Source organism: Zea mays, chromosome 4, assembly GCF_902167145.1.
Source record: "Zea mays cultivar B73 chromosome 4, Zm-B73-REFERENCE-NAM-5.0, whole genome shotgun sequence".
In the NCBI taxonomy this organism is placed as follows: domain Eukaryota; kingdom Viridiplantae; phylum Streptophyta; class Magnoliopsida; order Poales; family Poaceae; genus Zea; species Zea mays.
In genome coordinates this window covers 248,855,361-248,880,037 of record NC_050099.1, presented here as the reverse complement: position 1 = coordinate 248,880,037, position 24,677 = coordinate 248,855,361, and the positions used below count along the sequence as shown (strand labels likewise).

The following is a 24,677-nucleotide window of genomic DNA, read 5'->3' as shown; positions in this document are numbered from 1 at the left end:
TTGTTATGGGATTTAGATCCAGATCGACGACCAGGCATAACAAATTTCTAGAGCAAACAAAAGTTTCTGTAAGCAAATTGAACTTGAATTCAGAACGCCGAAGAAAGCCACTGAAGATTTGTATTTTTTTTCTTATGCAGCCAATTAGTTGATGCTTCTGTTAGTTTATTAGTCCAAACAGGAAGTAAACTAGGCACGAGATGGCAGCCTGGACAGGCAGCTCTGTGGATCATGGTTCACGAGATGGCACAAGATGGTAAACTAGGCAAATCGGCACGAGACGGTAAACTAGGCATGCTCGTTTATTAGTTGATGCAGCTAGTTTATTAGTTGATGCAAGATGATAATGAAAAAGCCACTGAAGGTTTATATTTTTTTTCTTATGCAGCCAATTAGTTGATGCTTCTGTTAGTTTATTCCAGATTCACCTTGAACAAGATGGTGAACGAGCATCTCCCTATGCCTAGTTTATTAGTTGATGCAGCTAGTTTGCTCCAAAGGTGAAGACAAATCGGCACGAGATGGCATGCTCGTTCAAGGTTCACTTCCTGTTTGCTCCAGATTCACTTCCACCCTTCTCGGAGGATCTAGCTGCAGGTAGGTATAGGGCTCGGTTGGTTCCTCCCTGAAAATACACAATGCAAAATTTTCAATGTTGAAATAAGCACGAAGAAGAATCTAGCAGTCTTTTTGGATCATTCGGCTTAGAAAACCTGGTGTTCCCACACCTTTTTTTTGTCTAGCTTGTGGCAGAGAAAAAAGCTCACCATAACTTAGAAATTTGGCACACCTAAGGCTAAGGGCCACCTGTCACAATGCCATGGGCCATGCCTAAGTTGTGAACCAGATGCTTGCCTAAACAAGTCAAACCATTATCCTAGTTGGATCATCTGGCTGCATGCAGCACGCTTGTATGAAGTCCTCAAGTTGGTGTCTTCTGTACACCAGTTTTCTTAAGTATTCAACTTTTAATCTTGTAGGAATAAGTTTATGTTCGTTATAAAAAATGTCATGACATTAGAGGTTTTCACACCCTTTTCAAGTTGTGTCATAGCAGAAAACCATACATGTTCATTTCAGTTCAGTAGCATTTACTTGCTTATAAGCTGTTCTCACATTAGCTTGCTTCAACTGGAAGCTGCCAGACAGGTTGCCTCAGTACACCCAACTTGGCCTATTGACTAACCAGGCTGAGATGCATATCATATTCTGACTAATCATATGTCAGGTTTCACATCTACCCTATGCATAAAAGAATCCTTCCCAACAATCTAACTAAAAGAACAACTTTCACAAAAGATGCAACGTCAATGCATCATATGTGAAAGCTTGCAACCCAAAAGGCCATTTTCTGAGAGAAACTAACTACCAGATGGCACAGCCAGTCCAAAAACTAGCAGGCAGTCACTCCATGAACTATGGTGATTCAGATCAATGGAGAGGGAGCTCATATAGCTTCTATGAGAATGCCAAATTCCACATTATAAACTAATGCACACAATGCAGTAACTATGTTAGTTACAGGGAAAATAAAAATTGAGCAAAGCCATATATAGTTACTAATCGATATCCTGCACAACGTTGCTCCTTAGTAAACAGTTCCAAAACCAGCAAAACCTTATCTCTTGCAAGATTAACCTTCATGAGCGATCTCTGCAGTTACTAGTTGACATCCTCCCCAGTAAATAAATAGCAAAGATATAAACACGATAAAGTGGCCCTCCTTACAATTAACTTCACTCTAGTCAGTACATGCTAGTTTAGATTTCCTCAATAAGAGCTCGTCTATTTCTATTTAACATCAACCTAGTGCTTAATGCATCAGAACCAACCATTAACCAATATTTGTCTCGTATCTTATTGCAGATCAGATAAGAATCATGAGATATGCCAGAAGGTAAGCGCGTAAATAATAACAAGGTACACATACCCAGGTTTTGAGCGCATGCATTGCCAGAAGAGCTTAAATGGGCCTGGAACTGTCTTGAATGGGTTCCCTTCAAAGCAAGCCTGTAAAAATAAATGAAAAATTTAAAAGTATATTCAACATATGTATAATTATAAGAATCCCGAACTTAACAATGCAGCACATGACCTAATATTGTCAGAATCATAAGAAATAAGTTAAATGCATAAGAAGACTGCAAAGCAAGCTGTGAGTGAGGCAAATGGTCGAGCCTATGATGATCTTTACTGGAGACTAAGTACAAAGGAAGGGAAGAAGGATGCCTATAAGATAGCTAGGATTCGGGAAAGGAACACGAGGAACCTCAACCAAGTTAAATGCATTAATAATGAGATGGATCAACTCTTGGTGAAAGGACAAGACATCAAACAGAGGTGGCAGAGGTATTTTGACAATCCTTTCAATCGTGAGCATGAAACCCAATTGGATGACTCCTTTGATGATTTAAATAGATGTTTTGTATGTAGGATCCAAGAATCAGAGGTCAAAGAAACTTTAAAGAGGATGAAAGGGGGCAAGACGATGGGCCCAGATGGTATCCTAATAGAGGTGTGGAAATGCCTTGGGGATATTGCTATCGTTTGGCTAGTCAAGTTGTTCAACCATATTTTTCGATCAAACAAGATGCCCGATGAGTGGAGTACATTAGTACCAATCTTTAAGAATAAGGAAGATATTCAAAGGTGTACCAACTATCGAGGGATTAAGCTCATGAGTCACACTATGAAGCTATGGGAGAGAGTTATTGAGCATCGCCGAAGAGGAATGACGCATATCACCATGAACCAATTTGGATTCATGTCTAGAAGGTCAACCATGGAAGCAATTTTCTTAATAAAGCATGTCATGGAGCGATATAAGGAGCAGAAGAAGGACTTCCACATGGTTTTTATCGACATGGAAAAGGCCTATGATAAAATACCTAGAAATCTCATGTGGTGGCCATTGGATAAGCATAAAGTCCCAATAAAATATGTTACGCTCATCAAGGACATGTATGACAAGGTTGTGACTAGAGTTCGAACAACTGATGGTGATACAAATGTTTTCCCGATTAACAAAGGACTACATCAAGGTTCAGCTTTGAGCCCTATTTGCTTTGGTGATAGATGAGGTCACGAGGGATATACAAGGAGATATCCCTTGGCGTATGCTTTTCGCTGACAATGTAGTTCTAGTAGATGAAAAAGCTTGGGAGGCCAGGTAGTACCAAAGAAGAACATCTTCCGTTATTTGGGATCGATGCTACAGAGAGATGGTGATATTGATGAAGATGTTAGCCATAGAATCAAAGTGGGGTGGATGAAATGGTGTCAAGCATCGGGAGTCCTATGCGACAAGAGAGAACCACACAAGTTGAAAGGCAGGTTCTACAGGACAGCGATTAGGCCTGCTATGTTATATGAGAGTTCCGTTCTGATCAAGATAATTATTAATAATCTGGATAGGATTGTGGATGCTGGCAAGTTCAGTGTTAGCACATAGCACGGCTACCATGTCATGACAGACTGACAGTGGACAACTCCAACTGGCTGCAGATGGTTTTCATGCCATCCTCTACTAAAAACACTAAACCTATTTCATGATGTTATCAATACTTTTTTCAGAGCTATAACAGAAATAGGAAAGCATCAGGACGGTTTCTTCACCATTGCTACTTGTGTTCCTCGACATATATATGGGGTTTATTCCATCCTGGAAGTGGAAGCCAACAACACATCAGTCAGATTGTCTATTTGCTCAATCCAATCTTTGCGTTCCAGATTTGTATTGGAGCTTCCAATAGTAGTCTGAAAGCATTAACAGCAGTGCAAAAGCAGAAAGTCATGATTAAAGGTTGTCAAATTATGGTTTCTCCTAGGGTTAGTTACACAAGGTAGGGGGCTGGATGGCAACATTATGCCACAAACATATCAGGAAGATATTTCAAGTGAGCAAAATCGAGTTATAAGTTGGGGCCAATCAAAATCTGAGTTATAAGCCTGGATGGCTGAGAAGCATCCGGGATGAAACAACACGATGCCAGCTGCCATCCTGATCCCAATTTAGAGCGACTCTAAGGGCCTGTTTGGAACCACCCAGCTTTTAAGATACTGATTTATGGAAACTGAGGTGGTTCCAAACATACCAATTTGTGCCTCAGTTTATAGAAATTAGATTCACAGTTTCTTAAAAACCAAAAAGCTAGCCTCTCCTAGCTAAAAAATAAAAACTGGTTTCTTAAAAACTTACCTAAGTTGGGCCCAATCAAAATCGATAGACAATGGTGATAAGGTACTGAGGATACATCACTAAACTGGCAGACTGCTCATTTCCTCATTCAGAACCTCAGATGGTTATGAACCTCATTCATCTATTGGAGAACACAATGTGCCGGCAGACAGCTCGAAGCAAACATGTGACAAAACTACAAGAGGGCGAGCGGACCTGGACGACGTCCTCGGCGCGGTCGTTACAGCGGTGAGCCTTGGGCTGCCGCGTGTCGCCCTCAGGCAGACCCCACGGGCTCTCCCGCCGCGGCACCGGCCTCTCCTCGCTCATCCTCCCCCACTTCCTCCACCCTCTCTTCCCTACTAAATTCAAAGATCGGAAAAACGAGTCAGATTCACCAGCACGATGCACACACCAACATATCCTCAGATCACGGCAACACGGGAGATATATCGGACAGGCTCACGTAGCGACCTTGCCTCCTAACCCTGCCGGGCAGCCGCAGCCGGGCAGGGGAGTGCAAACACGAGAAGAAACTACAGTTGCCACATTCTTATCCAGCCCTTATAGCCGACCCGTTATGAATTCAGGACACCAAATTACCGGCACGGTCCTAATGTAAGAGATGGGGCCCAGACGCAGTGATAGAATAGTAAGGGCAAAATCGTAGGACTATGGACTATCATGTATGGAGCTACGCCCACAGCTTCGTATATAAACGCGCACCACTTATCCTTCCACTATCATGTGTTCAGTGAAGAGCAAAGAAACCAAACCTACCGATTGCGACGATACGATATCATCATCGGTGTAGGTGGTGTTTGGTTCATCAATCGGAACGGGGGCGTCAATGGAAAACACTACCGCCGCCGCCTAACTGTTGTAGGGAAACCATTAAAGACATCTGCTTGGTCCCAGCGGGCAACAGATCGTCTTACCAGGCAAGCGGCGGACCGGCTGTGATCTGGCCGGGCGGCGCAAGGATGATGCCGCCGGCGATGTGGAAGGGGCGAGGAAGCCTAGAAGACTCCGGCGGCGTCTGATTCTGCCGAGTCTCCTTGAACAGGAAGGGTTACCGTGAGGAGGGGGCATGCCATAACCCACAGGTCCATCCAAACATCCAACAGAGCGGCCGTTCACCCATCCCGAACAGGAAATTTTGCATTAATTCTGCTAGTCTAACACAAAAATCAGAGTGGCGCAGTGGAAGCGTGGTGGGCCCATAACCCACAGGTCCCAGGATCGAAACCTGGCTCTGATATTTGTTTTTTATTTAATTATTTTTTGCGTTTCTCCTGAACGATTTGTTCCCAGTTTTTGCAGAGATGGATCGGCCAAATAGACGAACACCACAACAAGCAACACATTCATTCGCAGGTTCCATTCCCATCAATATGTTCAGATCCGCGTCCAGTACTCAAGAAACAAGCTGAAACAAATGTGTTCTTGTCCTTTCTTAGAGAAGCAACCTCTCCAGCGTAAGTCTCCTCCACTTCGACCAACTCACTCTCGCCAAGCAAATGATAGCAATCTCATCGACAGGAAGAACATGTACAAGAGGGGTAGGATCTCGTCCTTCTTAATAGCACTCTGTTCTTTTTTTGCATATCGTGGTCTTCTCAGCTGACCATAACAGATGGTATTAAGTGTTGATGCACATGTACTCCCTCCGTTTTTTTTATTTGTCGCTGGATAGTGTAAAATTGCACTATCCAGCGACAAATAAAAAGAAACGGAGGGAGTATTAGTTATCAGTTTCTTGATGCATATATCCACCATAAGAATTCATTTTTCCCTGATCCAGACAATGAGTGTTTATCTTTCTTGAACCAAGCCATAGCTTGCTGCCTCTGCCTCTGCCTCCTCACGTTAATACTGAAACACGTTGCGGCATGTATGGTCGGCAGAGTTTCACATGGGGAGACGTGATGGCAGCAAAGTTTCGTATAGGAGACGCATGGTGTATAGCGAGCACGAAAACACGTCCATGAAGAAGCAGACCAACAAGAACTTTGCAGTGGCGGGGAGGGAGAGGGAGACGAACCTATTGTGGCGGCGGCGAGGGAGGAGAACTTCATGTGGCGGCGATTGGCGGCGGTGAACAGAAAATCTCAACTCTGTGATGGACAGACGTATCGATGGATGGACTGCACGGGCAATATGATCAGCTGAAATAATTAAAAAAATTATAGTACTATTAAGAATGACAATATCACTTCTAAATACTATTAGTGAGAAGATGGAGTTGAGAGTACTCTAATAATTAGAGAAGCTTGTAAAAACAAATGTTATAATAGCAACAAAAAAAAACTCGAAGAAGACAACTGTTATAGAAAATCGAATATGATAATCCTCGTGCCATAATAACGTTGCCGTTAGGGAAGTGAATAATATTCATTTAGGTTGTTCAAAGAGGGCAAATCATTGGCTGAATCACAAAATACAATAAATCGTTATTTTGACACAATTGTTAGACATGTTTTAAAGAAATCGAATACACTGTGAATTATCTGCATGCTTCTAAATACTACAATAGTCAAATGTGACATTTCACAGTAGGATATGGCATGTCTAATCACATAATAGTATAGTACCATGTATAATGATAGTTTAAAGTTGATAAAAAAAGTAGTTTATACACCGTACGGCTGACTATCTTAAAAGAGCAGCCATTTTTTTAAATCAATAACTGTCGGTGTTTCGAGACCGGGGGGTCCCTAAGCCGACGAGTGAGTGTGCCGCGTGCCCCAGCCCAGATGGGTCGAGCGCGTGGGCGAGCGCGAAGGGGGGAAAGCGAGGTGGCCGGAGACGGGCGTGAGAGAGGTGGAAATCCCGCGGCCTTCGTGTTCGTCCCGCGCCCAGGTCGGGTGCGCTTGCAGTATGGGGTTACAAGCGTCCACGCGGGTGAGGGAAGCGAGCGGCCCCAAGAGAGCGCATGTCCCGTCCTCGTCCCCGCGCGACCAACCTTCTCTAAGAAGGCTCTGGTCCTTCCTTTTATAGTCGTAAGGAGAGGATCCAGGTGTACAATGGGGGTGTAGCAGAGTGCTACGTGTCTAGCGGAGGGAGAGCTAGCGCCCTAAGTACATGCCAATGTGGCAGCCGGAGAGATCTTGGCACCCTGCTGGTGTGATGTCGTGGCTGTCGGAGGAGCAACGGAGCTTGGCGGAGGGACAGCTGTCGGAGCGGTCGAGTCCTTGCTGACGTCCCCCTGCTTCCGTAAGGGAGCTGAAAGCCGCCGTCGTCACAGGGCACGCGGGGCGCCATCATTGCCTATCTGGCGGAGCTAGCCAGATGGGACACCGGTCTTGTTCTCTGCGGCCTGAGTCGGCTCGGGGTAGGGTGATGATGGCGGGCCCGCGCCCGAGGCCGGGCGACGTGGGGGCTCCTCCGAAGCTGGGGTCGAGTCTGTCTTCCGTTGCCGAGGCCGAGCCCGAGCCCCTAGGTCGGGCGAGGCGGAGGTCGTTCGGCAGAGGCCAGGGCGGAGTCCGAGCCCTGGGGTCGGGCGGAGCGGAGTTCGTCGTCTCCCGGGTCTTAGCCCGAGTCCGAGCCCTGGATCGGGCGGAGCGGAGTTCGCCGTCTTCCGGGTCTTAGCCCGAGTCCGAGCCCTGGGTCGGGCGGAGCGGAGATCGCCGTCCTCCGGGTCTTAGCCCGAGTCCGAGCCCGAGCCCTGGATCGGGCGGAGCGGAGTTCGCCGTCTTTCGGGTCTTAGCCCGAGTCCGAGCCCTGGATCGGGCGGAGCGGAGTTCGCCGTCTTCCGGGTCTTAGCCCGAGTCCGAGCCCTGGGTCGGGCGGAGCGGAGTTCGCCGTCTTCCGGGTCTTAGCCCGAGTCCGAGCCCTGGATCGGGCGGAGCGGAGTTCGCCGTCTTCCGGGTCTTAGCCCGAGTCCGAGCCCTGGGTCGGGCGGAGCGGAGTTTCCTATGGCGCCTTCGGCAGGGCCTGACTGCTTGTCAGTCTCACTCTGCCAAGTGGCACTGCAGTCGGAGTGGCGCAGGCGGCGCTGTCCTTCTGCCAGACCGGTCAGTGGAGCGGCGAAGTGACGGCGGTCACTTCGGCTCTGTCGGGGCGCGCGCGTCAGGATAAAGGTGTCAGGCCACCTTTGCGTTAAATGCTCCTGCGACTTGGTCGGTCGGTGCGGCGATTTAGTCAGGGTTGCTTCTTAGCGAAGGCAAGGCCTCGGGCGAGCCGGAGATGTGTCCGCCGTTAAAAGGGGGGCCTCGGGCGAGACGGAAACCCCTAGGGGTCGGCTGCCCTTGCCCGAGGCTAGGCTCGGGCGAGGCGTGATCGAGTCGCTCGTACGGACTGATCCCTGACTTAATCGCACCCATCAGGCCTCTGCAGCTTTATACTGATGGGGGTTACCAGTTGAGAATTAGGCGTCTTGAGGGTACCCCTAATTATGGTCCCCGACAGTAGCCCCCGAGCCTCGAAGGGAGTGTTAGCACTCGCTTGGAGGCTTTCGTCGCACTTTTTTGCAAGGGGACCAGCCTTTCTCGGTTGCATTTTGTTCCGGTGGGTGCGCGCGAGCGCACCCGCCGGGTGTAGCCCCCGAGGCCTCGGAGGAGTGGTTTCACTCCTTCGAGGTCTTAATGCCTTGCGTAATACTTCGGCTGGTCTGGTGGTTCCCTCATGCGAACTGGCCGTAGCCCGGGTGCACGGTCGGGGCCCAAGCTCTCGGGCTGGTATGTTGACGCTGTCAACGGTTCGGTCGGAGCCGGGTTTGCGAGAGCAGCCCCCGAGCCTCCGCATAGGGCGAGAGGGCGATCAGGGACAGACTCGGCTTTTTTACATACGCCCCTACGTCGCCTTTCCGCAAGGAGGAGGGGGGAGTGCGCCATGTTACCCTCGATGGGCATCGAACATGGTGTCTCCGGTGAGCTGCAAGCGGGTAATCCGAGTGGACGTCCGTGCCCCGTTCGTTGGGGGTTGGCTAGGGGCCCAGAGGCACGCCCAAAAGTACCTGCGGGTGATCTGCCGGACCCGGTCCCCTGGCGACGGGGTCCGAGGGCTCGATGCCTCCCTCCGATGGGATTCCGTTACAAGATCGCTCCCGCTGGTCTCGGAAATGTCCTAGGGTACCTCGGGAGCGTAGCCCGAGCCTTGGTTATGTATCGAACGTACCCCTGGTCATCCCTCGCTCGGCGTCTGAGGCGACTGTGAACCCTTCGGGGGCCAGCCTTCGAACCCCTGATCAGTAATGGGCGCGGAGCCCGAGTAGCCTGAGGCGGCCGTGGAGCCCTTCGGGGGGCCGGCCTTCGAACCTCTGACCAGTAGTGGGTGTAGGGCCCACGCGATCTGAGGCGACTGTTGAACCCCTTGGAGGGCCAGCCTTCGAACCTCTGATCAGTAGGGGGGCTCGGAGCCCGGTTCCTTCACAGGGAAGGATCCTTTTCGGGGTATCCCCCTTTCCCGGTCCCTGTTGCAAGAGATAGAGAAAGAGGAAAAAAGGGATACGAAATCGAACGACGTGGCGTACCTTTTTCGGTGCGGTTATTACGGCGAAGGCGAAGCGTCGCCCGCTTCTCCTGCCAGAAACGCCGCCTGTCCCGCCGCGGAGTTAATGCGACGGGGCGAGTGGTTGGCGGGGCGGCCGTTGCGCGTGCGCGAGCCGTTCGAGGGACGGATCACGGGTGCGCCGTCTTCACGCCGTGAGAGGAGGCTCTCTTGCTGCCCCTGGATGGGACGTGAGCCTGGCTGACGACGTGACCGCTGCTCCTGCCCGCCTGGCACCGTCATTACTGCTGGCCCACTTTCGGCCGCATTGATCGTCGTGCCAGGCTGGCGCCGCTGGGTCGTGCGCTGGGTCGCCTCGAGTCGCGGCATTGGCTCCGCAACCGAAGAGGCGCGACGGTGGCGCAAGTGGCGGTGCAGTTGCCTGCATGCAGCATCCGGCGCGCCAGTTGCGTGACGCGTGGGCCTGGGCCTCCATGCTGGCGTGTTGGGAGTCGGAGAAGCGTGTCCACTTGGCGCGGTTGCATGCCGCCTGCATGGCTGCCCACTCCTTTCGCCCGTTGGTCTGGGCAAAAGTGGGGGTCACTTGTAACCGCTGGGCGGTTGTGTGCACCACGCGCGGCGCTTTGGCTTCTTCTGCTCTGAGCCAGTTTGCATGACATGCGGGACCCAGCCCCCGCGCCGCAGGGGAGGGCCTTTGAGCGTGTTGGAGAAGACTCAGCCTGTGGCGTTTGGGGGCGCACGTAGGGAGAGTTGCCTTTAAAAGGAGGGCGACCCCTTTTGGAAGGCAACCATGTCTTCTTCCTCCCTTATGCGTCGCGTCTTTCCACCTTCCAAGCCCCCGGATGGGGGGCATCCGCCGTCTTTTCGCCTAATCATTGGAGGAACGCAACTCCACGGGAGTTGGTACCTTTCAGCCATCGTTCGGCTTCAAGGATTTTCATCACACAGCCCGGTTGCTCCCCTCCGCTGGTGGTCACCTAAGACGGTGACCTCCAGCTCCTGGATGGGGAGAGGCAAGCCGGGCTGTGATCCCGCCCTCAGCATCGGGGGTGTTCGTCATCCTCGCTGGGGCGGGGAGCGAGGCGAGCCGGGGCTCTACCTCCTGCGCGGGTCGGCGGACCACCTCCTCTTCCAGCTTCTGGTGGTGGCAATCGTCCTCCCGCGCTGCGACGGAGACGTCCTCCAGTCATGCCGGGGAAGGCGAACTGTTGTTGTCCAGCTAGGATGCAACATTATGTCCCTTCCCTCGCATTCGCGGCGAGGACGACAGCGAGGATCTGCCGGTGCGCTTGGGAGCGGCCCGCTCTTTGGCTTTGATAGCTGGTTCGTGTCCCTTGAGCGGGACCGCGAACAAGAGCCCTCCGGTGGCCGCGTCCACCCGGGACCATGGCTGCTGCTGCAGAGGTCGCTGGCGAACCTCCCGATGTTCGGCGCCCCGCAGGCTCGAGGTCGCTCATACCCACGGGGACGGAACCGGAGTTCCGTTTGTAAGGGCACTTTGAATGCCAGTGTCTTTGTTCATTGTGGTTGTCGAGGCCTGAACATGTATGTAACTTCGGCACGGAGCCGTGTTTTTTCCTCATTTTCGAGCACTAAGTCTCGCCTATTGATTATCTGAACCGCTTCACCAAGCGTGAGTCGCCCCGTGTCAAGGTGACGAGTGAGGTATCCGTATCCCGGAGGCGTAGGAGTCCCTCGGCTCGATCGGCCTTGTTGTCTGAGGCTCCTCTAGCTTAGTTAAAGAGACCCCTCGGCCACTCTTCGATGAGCCGAGGCCAGGGGTAGCGATATCAGCACGAACAGAGGCGGAGTTGGCTCGAAAATGAAAACCTGGTTGGCCGGAGCCTAGCCGGGTTGTCCGTTAGCGGGACCGACGCCGGAGTTGACCAGTCGAGGCCTCGGACCGGGCTGGCGCCCTTGGAAGATGGTTAGCCGAGGCCCCTGGGGTAACCGGTCGAGCCGCCTGCTCGGGCCGGATTCCCGGAGAAGTCCCTGGACTGCGTCGCCGTCCGAGGCTGGGTCGGATCTCGCTGAAGGTATTGTCGATGACGAGGGTGCTACAGCCCTCTTCCAGCGTGAAGACCTGAGCCTGCAGGATCAGGTTGTCTTGTAGCGTGTGCCTTCTGCGGCCGCTGAGGCCAGAAAACACACCCTTGCTGCGTTGTAAAGCTGCGTCTCCTTTCCTCTTATTTCGAGCATCTAGACTCTTTGCTGGTAACAGGGATGTTTGTGCGAGCGAGAGTTGCTTCTCGCGGAGGGTGATGAGTGAGGTATCCGTATCCCGGAGGCGTGGGAGTCCCTCGGCTCGGTCGGCCTTGCCGCTTACGCGTACTTTCACCCGTCCATGAGGCCCTGTCGCCGACTCAGTCGAGAAGGCTTGAAGGACCGCTTCGGCAGAAGAGCTTCCGAACGTAAAGACTTGTTCGGTCCGCGGGATCACTTTATCCGAACGCGAGTTACTTATGCAGAAGGTGATGAGTGAGGTATCCGTATCCCGAAGGCGTAGGAGTCCCTCGGCTCGGTCAGCCTTGGCTGCTTACGTGTACTCCGTCGTTTTCAGGATCCGCTTTTCGAAGTAGTCAAAAAGCACGAAAGATATTCTGCCAAAAGGTATCTTTTTTCGAGAAAATTTCGACGAAGAGGGGGTCTCCCCCCTTTTAGCCCCCGAGGGAGGGTCGGGCTTTGCTGAGGCGAGGCCGACCCTTCCTTGATGACTAAACTTTGTGTGGGTGCGAGGTATATGAACAACTTGAAAACATCTTAAGGGTAGAAGCGACGTAGCTGTTTGATGTTCCAAGCGTTGCCGTAGACCTCGCCTTGATTGTTGGCCAGCTTGTATGTTCCGGGCTTCAGAACTTTGGCGATGACGAATGGCCCCTCCCAGGGGGGCGTGAGCTTGTGCCTCCCTCGGGCGTCTTGCCGCAGCCGAAGCACCAGGTCGCCCACCTGGAGGTCTCGGGACCGGACCCCTCGGGCGTGGTAGCGTCGCAGGGACTGCTGGTACCGCGTCGAGTGTAGTAAGGCCTTGTCCCGAGCCTCTTCCAGCTGGTCCAGCGATTCTTCTCGGCTATCTTGGTTGCTTTGATCGTTGTAGGCCCTCGTCCTCGGGGAGCCGTATTCTAGGTCAGTGGGCAAGATGGCCTCGGCCCCGTAGACCAGGAAGAACGGCGTGAAACCCGTGGCTCGGCTTGGCGTTGTCCTCAGGCTCCAGATCACCGAGGGGAGTTCCTTCATCCATCGCTTGCCGAACTTGTTGAGGTCGTTGTAAATCTGGGGCTTGAGCCCTTGTAGAATCATGTCGTTGGCACGCTCTACTTGCCCATTCGACATGGGATGAGCCACGGCGGCCCAGTCCACCCGGATGTGGTGATCCCCGCAAAAATCCAAGAATTTTTTGCCGGTGAACTGGGTACCGTTGTCAGTGATGATGGAGTTTGGGACCCCGAAGCGATGGATGATGTTGGTGAAGAACGCCACCGCCTGCTCGGACCTGATGCTGTTCAGGGGTCGGACCTCGATCCACTTGGAGAATTTGTCGATGGTGACCAGCAGGTGCGAGTAGCCCCCGGGCGCCTTCTGCAAGGGACCGACGAGGTCCAGACCCCATACAGCAAAGGGCCAGGTGATGGGTATCGTCTGCAGAGCCTGAGCGGGCAAGTGGGTCTGCTTCGCATAGAATTGGCACCCTTCGCAGGTGCGGACAATTCTAGTGGCGTCAGCCACCGCCGTTGGCCAGTAGAAGCCTTGTCGGAAAGCATTCCCGACAAGGGCTCGAGGCGCTGCATGATGGCCGCAAGCCCCCGAGTGTATTTCTTGCAGGAGTTCCTGACCTTCGGCGATGGAGATGCATCGCTGGAGGATGCCCGAGGGGCTGTGGTGGTAGAGCTCCTCCTCATCGCCCAGCAAGACGAACGACTTGGCGCGTCGCGCTACCCGTCGAGCCTCGGCTTGGTCGAGGGGTAGCTCTCCTTGGCGGAGATATTGCAGGTACGGGGCCTGCCAATTCCGATCAGGCGTGGCCCCGCTCTGCTCCTCCTCGACGTCCAGTGCCTCGCCCTCGGGGGCCGAGGGTACCTCGGGCTGGACCGAGGGCGCCTCGGGCCGAGCCGAGGGTGCCTCGGGCTGTGCCAAGGGTGCCTCGGGCTCGGGTGTGTCGTCGATCTTGACGGAGGGTTGATGCAGATCCCCGGAGAAGACGTCCCGGGGAACCGTTGTTCGCCCCGAGGCTATTTTAGCCAGCTCGTCCGCAGTCTCGTTGTAGCGCCGAGCGATGTGGTTGAGCTCGAGCCCGTAGAACTTGTCTTCCAGGCGCCGAACCTCATCGCAGTAGGCCTCCATCTTTGGGTCGTGGCAGTGGGAGTTCTTCATGACTTGGTCAATGACGAGCTGCGAGTCACCGCGAGCGTCGAGGCGTCTGACCCCTAGCTCGATGGCGATCCGCAACCCGTTGACCAGAGCCTCGTACTCAACCACATTGTTGGACGCCGGGAAATGGAGGCGTAGCACGTAGCGTAGGTGTTTCCCGAGGGGCGAGATGAAGAGCAGGCCCGCGCCGGCTCCCGTCTTCATCAGCGACCCGTCGAAAAACATGGCCTAGAGCTCCGGTTGAATCGGAGCCGTCGGCAGCTGGGTGTCGACCCATTCAGCTACGAAGTCCGCCAACACCTGGGACTTGATGGCCTTCCGAGGGGCAAACGAGATTGCTTCGCCCATGATTTCCACCGCCCACTTTGCGATCCTGCCCGAGGCCTCTCGGCACTGGATGATCTCCCCCAGGGGGAAGGATGACACCACAGTTACCGGATGAGACTCGAAGTAATGTCGCAACTTTCGCCTCGTCAGGATCACTGCATACAGCAGCTTCTGAACTTGTGGGTAACGGATCTTGGTCTCGGACAGCACCTCGCTGATGAAGTAGACTGGCCTCTGAACGGGCAATGCATGCCCCTCTTCTTGCCTCTCGACCACAATCGCGGCGCTAACCACCTGAGTGGTCGCGGCGACGTAGACCAAGAGGGCTTCTCCATCAGCTGGGGGCACCAAGATAGGCGCCTTTGTAAGGAGCGCCTTCAGGTTCCCGAGAGCTTCCTCAGCCTCAGGGGTCCAAGCGAAGCACTCGGCCTTCCTCAAGAGGCGGTACAGAGGCAAACCTCTTTCGCCGAGGCGTGAGATGAAGCGGCTCAGGGCCGCGAGACATCCCATGACCCTCTGTACGCCTTTTAAGTCCTTGATGGGCCCCATGCTGGTGATAGCTGCGATCTTCTCCGGGTTGGCTTCGATGCCTCGCTCGGAGACGATGAACCCCAAGAGCATGCCCCGGGGCACCCCGAAGACACACTTCTCAGGATTGAGCTTGACTCCTTTCGCCTTGAGACATCGGAATGTCACTTCAAGGTCGGAGAGGAGGTCGGAAGCCTTCCTTGTCTTGACTACGATGTCATCGATGTAGGCCTCGACCGTGCGGCCGATGTGTTCGCCGAACACGTGGTTCATGCACCACTGGTACGTCGCGCCCGCATTCCTCAAGCCGAACGGCATGGTGACGTAGCAGTACATGCCGAAGGGCGTGATGAAAGAAGTCGCGAGCTGGTCGGACTCTTTCATCTGGATTTGGTGATACCCTGAGTAGGCATCGAGGAAGGACAGGGTTTCGCACCCAGCAGTGGAATCTACGATTTGATCGATGCGAGGTAGAGGGTAGGGAACCTTCGGACATGCTTTGTTGAGACCAGTGTAGTCTACGCACATCCGCCATTTCCCCCCTTTCTTCCTCACAATCACAGGGTTGGCAAGCCATTCGGGATGAAATACCTCTTTGATGAACCCTGCTGCCATTAGCTTGTGGATCTCCTCGCCTATCACTCTGCGCTTCTCCTCGTCGAATCGGCGCAGAGGCTGCCTGACGGGTCGGGCTCTGGCCCGAATATCCAGCGAGTGCTCGGCGACATCCCTCGGTATGCCGGGCATGTCCGAGGGACTCCACGCAAAGACGTCGGCGTTTGCGCGGAGAAAGTCGACGAGCACTGCTTCCTATTTGGGGTCGAGCCCGGAACCGATCCGGATCTGCTTGGAGGTGTCGCCACTGGGGTCGAGAGGGACGGCCTTAACCGTCTCCGCTGGCTCGAAGTTGCCGGCATGACGCTTCACGTCTGGCACCTCTTTGGAGAGGTTCTCCAGGTCGGCGATGAGGGCCTCGGACTCGGCGAGGGCCTCAGCGTACTCCACGCACTCCACGTCGCATTCGAACGCGTGTTTGTACGTGGGGCCGACGGTGATGACCCCGTTGGGGCCCGGCATCTTGAGCTTCAGGTAGGTGTAGTTGGGGACGGCCATGAACTTCGCGTAGCATGGCCTCCCCAGTACCGCGTGGTAGGTTCCTCGGAACCCGACCACCTCGAACGTCAAGGTCTCCCTTCGGAAGTTGGAGGGCGTTCCGAAGCAGACGGGAAGGTCGAGTCGTCCGAGGGGCTGGACGCGCTTCCCAGGGATGATCCCGTGGAAGGGCGCAGCGCCTGCTCGGACGGAGGACAGATCGACGCGCAGGAGCCTAAGGGTCTCGGCGTAGATGATGTTGAGGCAGCTGCCCCCGTCCATCAGGACCTTGGTGAGCCTGACGTCGCCGACGATGGGGTCGACGACGAGCGGGTATTTCCCCGGGCTCGGCACGTGGTCGGGGTGGTCCGCTTGGTCGAAGGTGATGGGCTTGTCGGACCAGTCTAGGTAGACTGGCGCCGCCACCTTCACCGAGCAGACCTCCCGGCGCTCTTGCTTGCGATGCCGAGCCGAGGCATTCACCACATGCCCACCGTAGATCATGAAGCAGTCGCGGACCTCGGGGTACTCTCCTGCTTGGTGATCTTCCTTTTTGTCGTCGTCGTGGGCCCTGCCACCCTCTGCGGGTGGCCCGGCCCTGTGGAAGTGGCGTCGAAGCATGACGCACTCCTCGAGGGTGTGCTTGACGGGCCCCTGATGATAGGGGCACGGCTCCTTGAGCATCTTGTCGAAGAGGTTAGCACCTCCGGGGGGCTTCCGAGGGTTCTTGTACTCGGCGGCGGCGACAAGGTCCGCGTCGGCGGCGTCGCGTTTCGATTGCGACTTCTTCTTGCCTTTCTTCTTGGCGCCGCGCGGAGTAGACGCCTCGGGAGCCTCTTCCGATGGGCGGCCCTGGGGCTGCTTGTCCTTTCGGAAGATAGCCTCGACCGCCTCCTGGCCAGAGGCGAATTTGGTGGCGATGTCCATCAGCTCGCTCGCCCTGGTGGGGGTCTTGCGACCCAACTTACTCACCAGGTCGCGGCAGGTGGTGCCGGCAAGGAACGCGCCGATGACATCCGAGTCGGTGATGTTGGGCATCTCGGTGCGCTGCTTCGAGAATCGTCGGATGTAGTCCCGGAGTGACTCTCCCGGCTGTTGCCGGCAGCTCCGGAGGTCCCAGGAATTCCCGGGGCGCACGTACGTGCCTTGGAAATTGCCGGCGAAGGCTTGGACCAAGTTATCCTAGTTGGAGATCTGCCCCGGAGGCAGGTGCTCCAACCAGGCGCGAGCGGTGTCGGAGAGGAACAGGGGGAGGTTACGGATGATGAGGTTGTCGTCGTCCGTTCCACCCAGTTGGCAGGCCAGGCGGTAGTCCGCGAGCCACAGTTTCGGTCTTGTTTCCCCCGAGTACTTTGTGATGGTAGTCGGGGGTCGGAACCGGGTCGGGAACGGCGCCCGTCGGATGGCCCGACTGAAGGCCTGCGGACCGGGTGGTTCGGGCGAGGGACTCCGATCCTCCCCGCTGTCATAGCGTCCCCCACGCCTGGGGTGGTAGCCTCGGCGCACCCTTTCGTCGAGGTGGGCCCGACGGTCGCGACGATGGTGCTCGTTGCCGAGGTGGCCCGGGGCCGCAGGTGCGGTGTTGCGCGTGCGCCCGGTGTAGACCGAGGCTTCCCGCATGAATCGGGAGGTCACGGCATGAGGTTCCGAGGGGTACCCCTGCCTTCGGGAGGCAGAGCTCTCGGCCCGTCGGGCCGCAGCGCCTTCCAGGAGATTCTTGAGCTCTCCCTGGATTCACCGACCCTCGGTGGTTGATGGCTCCGGCATCGCGCGGAGGAGCATCGCTGCGGCTACCAGGTTCTGGCCGACCCCGCTGGATGCGGGCGGCGGCCTGACCCTGACGTCGTTGGCGACGCGGTGCTGGAGACCTTGGGGCAGGTGACGCATTTCTCCGGCCGGGGGTTGGCCCGCCCATACCTGCCCGATGTCCCGGCGGATCGGCTCAAGCGCTCCTGCTCCCTCGTCGAGCCTGGCCTGCGCCCCGCGGACTTGCTCGAGCTGTGGGTCGTGACCCCCCGCCGGAACGGGGACCACAGCTAGCTCCCGCGGGATGTCGGCGCGAGGCACCGGCCTAGGAAGATCACCATCCTCCGGCATGCCGAGATGGTTGCCTTCGGAGGGATCCCCTAGCTCGACGTGGAAACATTCGCGGCTTGGGCCGCAGTCCTCTTCGTCAAGGCTGCGGCTACCGTCGGAACAGTCGGAGAGGCAGTAGTCACATGCGGTCATAAAGTCCCGCATGACACTGGAGTTGCCAAATTCGGAGAAATCCCAACAGATGCTGGGATCGTCGTCTTCCTCGGACCCAGAGGGCCCGTAGGTCGAGACGTCCGTCAACCGGTCCCAAGGCGACCGCATACGAAACCCCAGTGGGGTTGCACTCGCCTCAACGAGAGCGCCCGCCAGAGCAAGGTCGCTAGGCGGGTTGAGGCCGAGTCGAAATGATGTAAGATGGGAATTAGTCGGTACCTTTTGGTCGACGAGGAGCGATATAGTCACGTCGGGGACTGGTTGCACCGTCGTCTCAGGTACGAGGGCGACGTCCTGCAAGCTCTCCGCGAGTGCGCTGGCGTCGTCTTCTTGCTCGGGATCGGCATGTCGCGGGGGGACGGCGCTTGCCTTCGTCTCGAACGCGAGGTCGACGCCCGGCGTGCCTTCCGTTAGGGCGTCGGGGACGTCGATTGGCTCGACGGCCGACGAAGCGCGGCCTCCCGCTTGGCCTTGGTTGCCCTGCGTCCTCCTCCGTTGGCGGGGGAGAGGACGGGGCGAGCTCGAATGTTGTTCTTCCACCATGCGGAGAAGACGTCGTCGATTCCGCCGCCGGCGGGCGGGTTGTCGGTCGCCATTGTTGTTGTCGCGCGGCGGTGGAATGAGTATCATGTCGTAGCTGCCGTCGAAGGACATGAACTCAAGACTCCCGAAACGGAGCGCCGTCCCGGGCCGGAGAGGTTGCTGGAGACTGCCCATCTGGAGCTTGACGGGAAGCTGTTCGTCAGCACGCAGCAGGCCCCTACCTGGCGCGCCAACTGTCGGCGTTTCGAGACCGGGGGGTCCCTAAGCCGACGAGTGAGTGTGCCGCGTGGCCCAGCCCAGATGGGTCGAGCGCGTGGGCGAGCGCGAAGGGGGGAAAGCGAGGTGGCCGGAGACGGGCGTGAGAGAGGTGGAAATCCCGCGGCCTTCGTGTTCGTCCCGCGCCCAGGTCGGGTGCGCTTGCAGTAGGGGGTTACAAGCGTCCACGCGGGTGAGGGAAGCGAGCGGCCCCAAGAGAGCGCCTGTCCCGTCCTCGTCCCCGCGCGGCCAACCTTCTCTAAGAAGGCCCTGGTCCTTCCTTTTATAGTCGTAAGGAGAGGATCCAGGTGTACAATGGGGGTGTAGCAGAGTGCTACGTGTCTAGCGGAGGGAGAGCTAGCGTCCTAAGTACATGCCAATGTGGCAGCCGGAGAGATCTTGGCACCCTGCTGGTGTGATGTCGTGGCTGTCGGAGGAGCAACGGAGCTTGGCGGAGGGACAGCTGTCGGAGCGGTCGAGTCCTTGCTGACGTCCCCCTGCTTCCGTAAGGGAGCTGAGAGCCGCCGTCGTCACAGGGCACGCGGGGCGCCATCATTGCCTATCTGGCGGAGCTAGCCAGATGGGACACCGGTCTTGTTCTCTGCGGTCCGAGTCGGCTCGGGGTAGGGTGATGATGGCGCTCCCTGTTGACGTGGCGGGCCCGCGCCCGAGGCCGGGCGACGTGGGGGCTCCTCCGAAGCTGGGGTCGAGTCTGTCTTCCGTTGCCGAGGCCGAGCCCGAGCCCCTGGGTCGGGCGAGGCGGAGGTCGTTCGGCAGAGGCCAGGGCGGAGTCCGAGCCCTGGGGTCGGGCGGAGCGGAGTTCGCCGTCTTCCGGGTCTTAGCCCGAGTCTGAGCCCTGGATCGGGCGGAGCGGAGTTCGCCGTCTTCCGGGTCTTAGCCCGAGTCCGAGCCCTGGGTCGGGCGGAGCGGAGATCGCCGTCTTCCGGGTCTTAGCCTGAGTCCGAGCCCTGGATCGGGTGGAGCGGAGTTTGCCGTCTTCCGGGTCTTAGCCCGAGTCCGAGCCCTGGATCGGGCGGAGCGGAGTTCGCCGTCTTCCGGGTCTTAGCCCGAGTCCGAGCCCTGGGTCGGGCGGAGCGGAGTTCGCCGTCTTCCGGGTCTTAGCCCGAGTCCGAGCCCTGGATCGGGCGGAGCGGAGTTCGCCGTCTTCCGGGTCATAGCCCGAGTCCGAGCCCTGGGTAGGGTGGAGCGAAGATCGCCGTCTTCCGGGTCTTAGCCCGAGTCCGAGCCCTGGGTCGGGCGGAGCGGAGTTTCCTATGGCGCCTTCGGCAGGGCCTGACTGCTTGTCAGTCTCACTCTGCCAAGTGGCACTGCAGTCGGAGTGGCGCAGGCGGCGCTGTCCTTCTGCCAGACCGGTCAGTGGAGCGGCGAAGTGACGGCGGTCACTTCGGCTCTGCCGGGGGGCGCGCGTCAGGATAAAGGTGTCAGGCCACCTTTGCGTTAAATGCTCCTGCGACTTGGTCGGTCGGTGCGGCGATTTAGTCAGGGTTGCTTCTTAGCGAAGGCAAGGCCTCGGGCGAGTCGGAGATGTGTCCGCCGTTAAAAGGGGGGCCTCGGGCGAGACGGAAACCCCTAGGGGTCGGCTGCCCTTGCCCGAGGCTAGGCTCGGGCGAGGCGTGATCGAGTCGCTCGTACGGACTGATCCCTGACTTAATCGCACCCATCAGGCCTCTGCAGCTTTATGCTGATGGGGGTTACCAGCTGAGAATTAGGCGTCTTGAGGGTACCCCTAATTATGGTCCCCGACAATAACATTCAAAGCATCACTTGTGACTCTCCTTAAATATGAATTTAAGTATGAAATATATCAATAATCATGAATTGTGAATATGTTAGACATGTTGGTACAATTGTTTGTATATGTTACTTAAATATATATATTTAGGCTGACAGTGGGCTCTAAATTACACTATATTAGGATCGGACTCTATTTCTATTTATTTTTGAACTAAATTAATTTAGAGCCTTAAGGAATCGTGAATAAACATTTAGATCGTGATTGAGAGCACCTAGAGGGGGGGGTGAATAGGTGATCCTGTAAAACTTGAAAACTTAAGCCACAAAACTTGGTTAATTGTTAGCACAATAATTGCCAAGTGGCTAGAGAGGAGTCAAAACACAATAACCACAAGAAATCAATCACAGAGATGGCACAGTGGTTATCCCGTGGTTCGGCCAAGACCAACGCTTGCCTACTCCACGTTGTGGCGTCCCAACGGACGAGGGTTGCAATCAACCCCTCTCAAGCGGTCCAAAGACCCACTTGAATACCACGGTGTTTTGCTTGCTTTTTCTCAATCCCGTTTGCGAGGAATCTCCACAACTTGGAGCCTCTCGCCCTTACACTTGAAATTCACAAAGAAGCACTGAGCAAGGGAGGGATTAGCAACACACTCAAGACAAGAAATCACAGCAACACCACACACACAAGTCGCAACAAGAGCTCGCAACACAACTCAATGAGTTCACAACTCCACTAGAGCTCTATATGCTAACACAATGAATCAAAAGCGCGAAATCGATGTCTTGGTGCTTAGGAATGTTGTAGGAATGCTTGGTGTCCTCCTCCATACGCCTAGGGGGTCCCTTTTATAGCCCCAAGGCAGCTAGGAGCCGTTTAGAGCAATCTAGGAAGGCTGATCTTGCCTTCTGTCGACTGGCGCACCGGACCGTCCGGTGCACACCGGACACTGTCTGGTGCCCGATTTCTTTCCTTAACTGGCGCAACCGATCGTTGGCAGCCAGAGAGCCGTTGGCGCACCGGACATGTCCGGTGCACACCGGACAGTCCGGTGCCCCCTTCTAGCCATTGGCTCGGCCACGTGTCCCGCGCAGATCGCGCGGCCGACCGTTGGTCCGGCCGACCGATGGCTCACCGGATAGTCCGGTGAATTATAGCTGTACGTCGCCGGTGAATTCCCGAGAGCGGCCACTTTGTTCGAGCCAGCCTGGCGCACCGGACACTGTCCGGTGCTCCCAGACTGAGCAGACTTGGCTGAACAAAGCCATCTCATTTCCAATTCGATTTTTCCTGTTTCCAGCACTTAGACACAACACATTAGTCCATAAAATAATGTACTAAGTCTAGAAACATACCTTTTGACATGATTTGCACTTTGTCCACCACATTGCATAGATCAAAACAAAAGCACTTGCGTTGGCACTCAATCACCAAAATAATTAGAAATGGCCCAAGGACACATTTCCCTTTCAATCTCCCCCTTTTTGGTGATTTATGCCAACATAACATAAAGCAAGTAGAACAAGTGCAAAATCACTTCAATTAAAACTCAAATTTGTTTTGATTCAATTTTGACATATATGGATCACTCTTTGCCACCACTTGGTTTGTTTTTGAAAATCAAATTCAAATTTCTACCTCTAAGTCAAACACACATGTTAAGACATAAAGAGAGTCATTCCAAGAGAAATTGATTCAAGATTTCAAAAACTCCCCTTTTTCCCATAATCAACATTTCTCTCCACAAGAAGCCATCTTTTGACAAGAGAGACAATAAAAGAGTTTTGACAAACCAAAAGCTCTATTCTACTATTTTCAAAATCTCTCAAGTGGTAGCTGATCCATTTATCGCTTTGGCCTTTATTTTCTCCCCCTTCGGCATCAAGCACCAAAACGGGATGAATCTTGGCCCTAGAACCCCATTGCCTCACCAAAATCTTCAAATAAGAATACACAGGCAATAAAAGTACATGAGATGAACTTGGAATAAGTTACCCTCTCATCGGAGTGCAGTGGAAGTCTTTCATGGTCCAAGTCCACCTTTTCCCTTTCAAGCCTCCTTTGAGACTAAAACAAGTAAACTCAAGCACATGGTTAGTCTCAAGGGGTCAAGTTGTAGCACAGCTCCCCCTAAATATGTGCATTACTTGCACAAGGACTTGTGAGGTCCGGGGAGTGTTTGTACAACTTGAGCACCATAATTAAGCAACGAAATGCAGAAGGAACATGATCAAAAGGCATAAACACATGTATGCTCCAAATCAATCCAAGTTCCGCGAATCTAGGACATTTAGCTCACTACGCAACCTGCAAAAGGTCTTCTCATCTAGAGGCTTGGTGAAGATATCGGCTAGCTGGTTCTCAGTGCTAACATGAAACACTTCGATATCTCCCTTTTGCTGGTGGTCTCTCAAAAAGTGATGCCGGATGTCTATGTGCTTTGTGCGGCTGTGTTCAACAGGATTTTCCGCCATGCGGATAGCACTCTCATTATCACATAGGAGTGGGACTTTGCTCAGATTGTAGCCAAAGTCCCTGAGGGTTTGCCTCATCCAAAGTAGTTGTGCGCAACACTTTCCTGCGGCAACATACTCGGCCTCAGCGGTGGATAGGGCAACAGAAGTTTGTTTCTTAGAGTTCCATGACACCAGAGACCTTCCTAAGAATTGGCATGTCCCTGACGTACTCTTCCTATCGACCTTACATCCAGCATAGTCGGAATCTGAATATCCAATCAAGTCAAAGGTAGACCCCTTTGGATACCAGAGCCCGAAGCAAAGCGTAGCAACTAAATATCTAAGGATTCGCTTCACTGCCACTAAGTGACACTCCTTAGGATTGGATTGAAATCTAGCACACATGCATACGCTAAGCATAATATCCGGTCTACTAGCACATAAGTAAAGTAATGACCCTATCATTGACCGGTATGCCTTTTGATCAACGGACTTACCTCCTTTGTTGAGGTCGGTGTGTCCGTCGGTCCCCATCGGAGTCTTTGCGGGCTTGGCATCCTTCATCCCAAACCGCTTCAGCAAGTCTTGCGTATACTTCGTTTGAGAGATGAAGGTGCCGTCCTTGAGTTGCTTCACTTGGAACCCAAGGAAGTAGTTCAACTCGCCCATCATCGACATCTCGAATTTCTGCGTCATCACCCTGCTAAATTCTTCACAAGACTTTTTATTAGTAGAACCAAATATTATGTCATCGACATAAATTTGGCACACATAAAGATCACCGTCACAAGTCTTAGTGAAAAGAGTTGGATCGGCTTTCCCAACCTTGAAAGCATTAGCAATTAAAAAGTCTCTAAGGCATTCATACCATGCTCTTGGGGCTTGCTTAAGTCCATAGAGCGCCTTAGAGAGCTTACACACGTGGTCGGGGTACCGTTCATCCTCGAAGCCAGGGGGTTGCTCCACGTACACCTCCTCCTTGATCGGCCCATTGAGGAAAGCGCTCTTCACATCCATTTGGTACAACCTGAAAGAATGGTGAGCGGCATATGCTAGCAAGATACGAATTGATTCTAGCCTAGCCACAGGAGCAAACGTCTCCTCAAAGTCCAAACCTGCGACTTGGGCATAACCTTTTGCCACAAGTCGAGCCTTGTTCCTTGTCACCACTCCGTGCTCGTCTTGTTTGTTGCGGAACACCCACTTGGTTCCCACAACATTTTGCTTAGGACGAGGCACCAGCGTCCAAACTTCATTCCTCTTGAAGTTGTTGAGCTCCTCTTGCATGGCCAACACCCAGTCCGGATCTAGCAAGGCCTCTTCTACCCTGAAAGGCTCAATAGAAGAGACAAAGGAGTAATGCTCACAAAAATTAACTAATCTTGAATGAGTAGTTACTCCCTTGCTAATATCACCCAAAATTTGGTCGACGGGATGATCCCTTTGGATCATCGCTCGAACTTGGGTTGGAGGT

At 54.4% G+C, this 24,677-nt stretch overlaps 1 protein-coding gene and 1 non-coding gene across 5 annotated transcripts; one reads left to right on the top strand and one right to left on the bottom strand.

Moving 5' to 3' along the window:
• Positions 1–344: 344 nt before the first annotated feature.
• LOC100304153 (uncharacterized) lies at positions 345–5,328 on the bottom strand. 4 transcript variants are annotated; one of them, XM_008681797.3, is made up of 4 exons: positions 5,116–5,307; positions 4,394–4,536; positions 1,931–2,010; positions 345–625 (listed from the first exon to the last, which is right to left on the bottom strand). In XM_008681797.3, the coding sequence occupies exons 1-4, from the start codon at positions 5,267–5,269 to the stop codon at positions 535–537; spliced, it is 468 nt and encodes a 155-aa protein (XP_008680019.1). In that variant the 5' UTR covers positions 5,270–5,307; the 3' UTR covers positions 345–534. The 4 variants fall into 4 exon arrangements, 3 of the variants coding, with proteins under 3 accessions (XP_008680019.1, XP_008680018.1, XP_035823476.1); XM_008681796.3 differs by having other exon boundaries at positions 4,394–4,539; positions 5,116–5,297; XM_035967583.1 differs by lacking the exon at positions 5,116–5,307 and adding an exon at positions 4,652–4,760.
• Positions 5,329–5,366: 38 nt separating this feature from the next.
• Positions 5,367–5,438, top strand: TRNAM-CAU (transfer RNA methionine (anticodon CAU)). The gene has a single exon. It is a non-coding gene; the product is annotated as a tRNA-Met (tRNA).
• Positions 5,439–24,677: the final 19,239 nt, after the last annotated feature.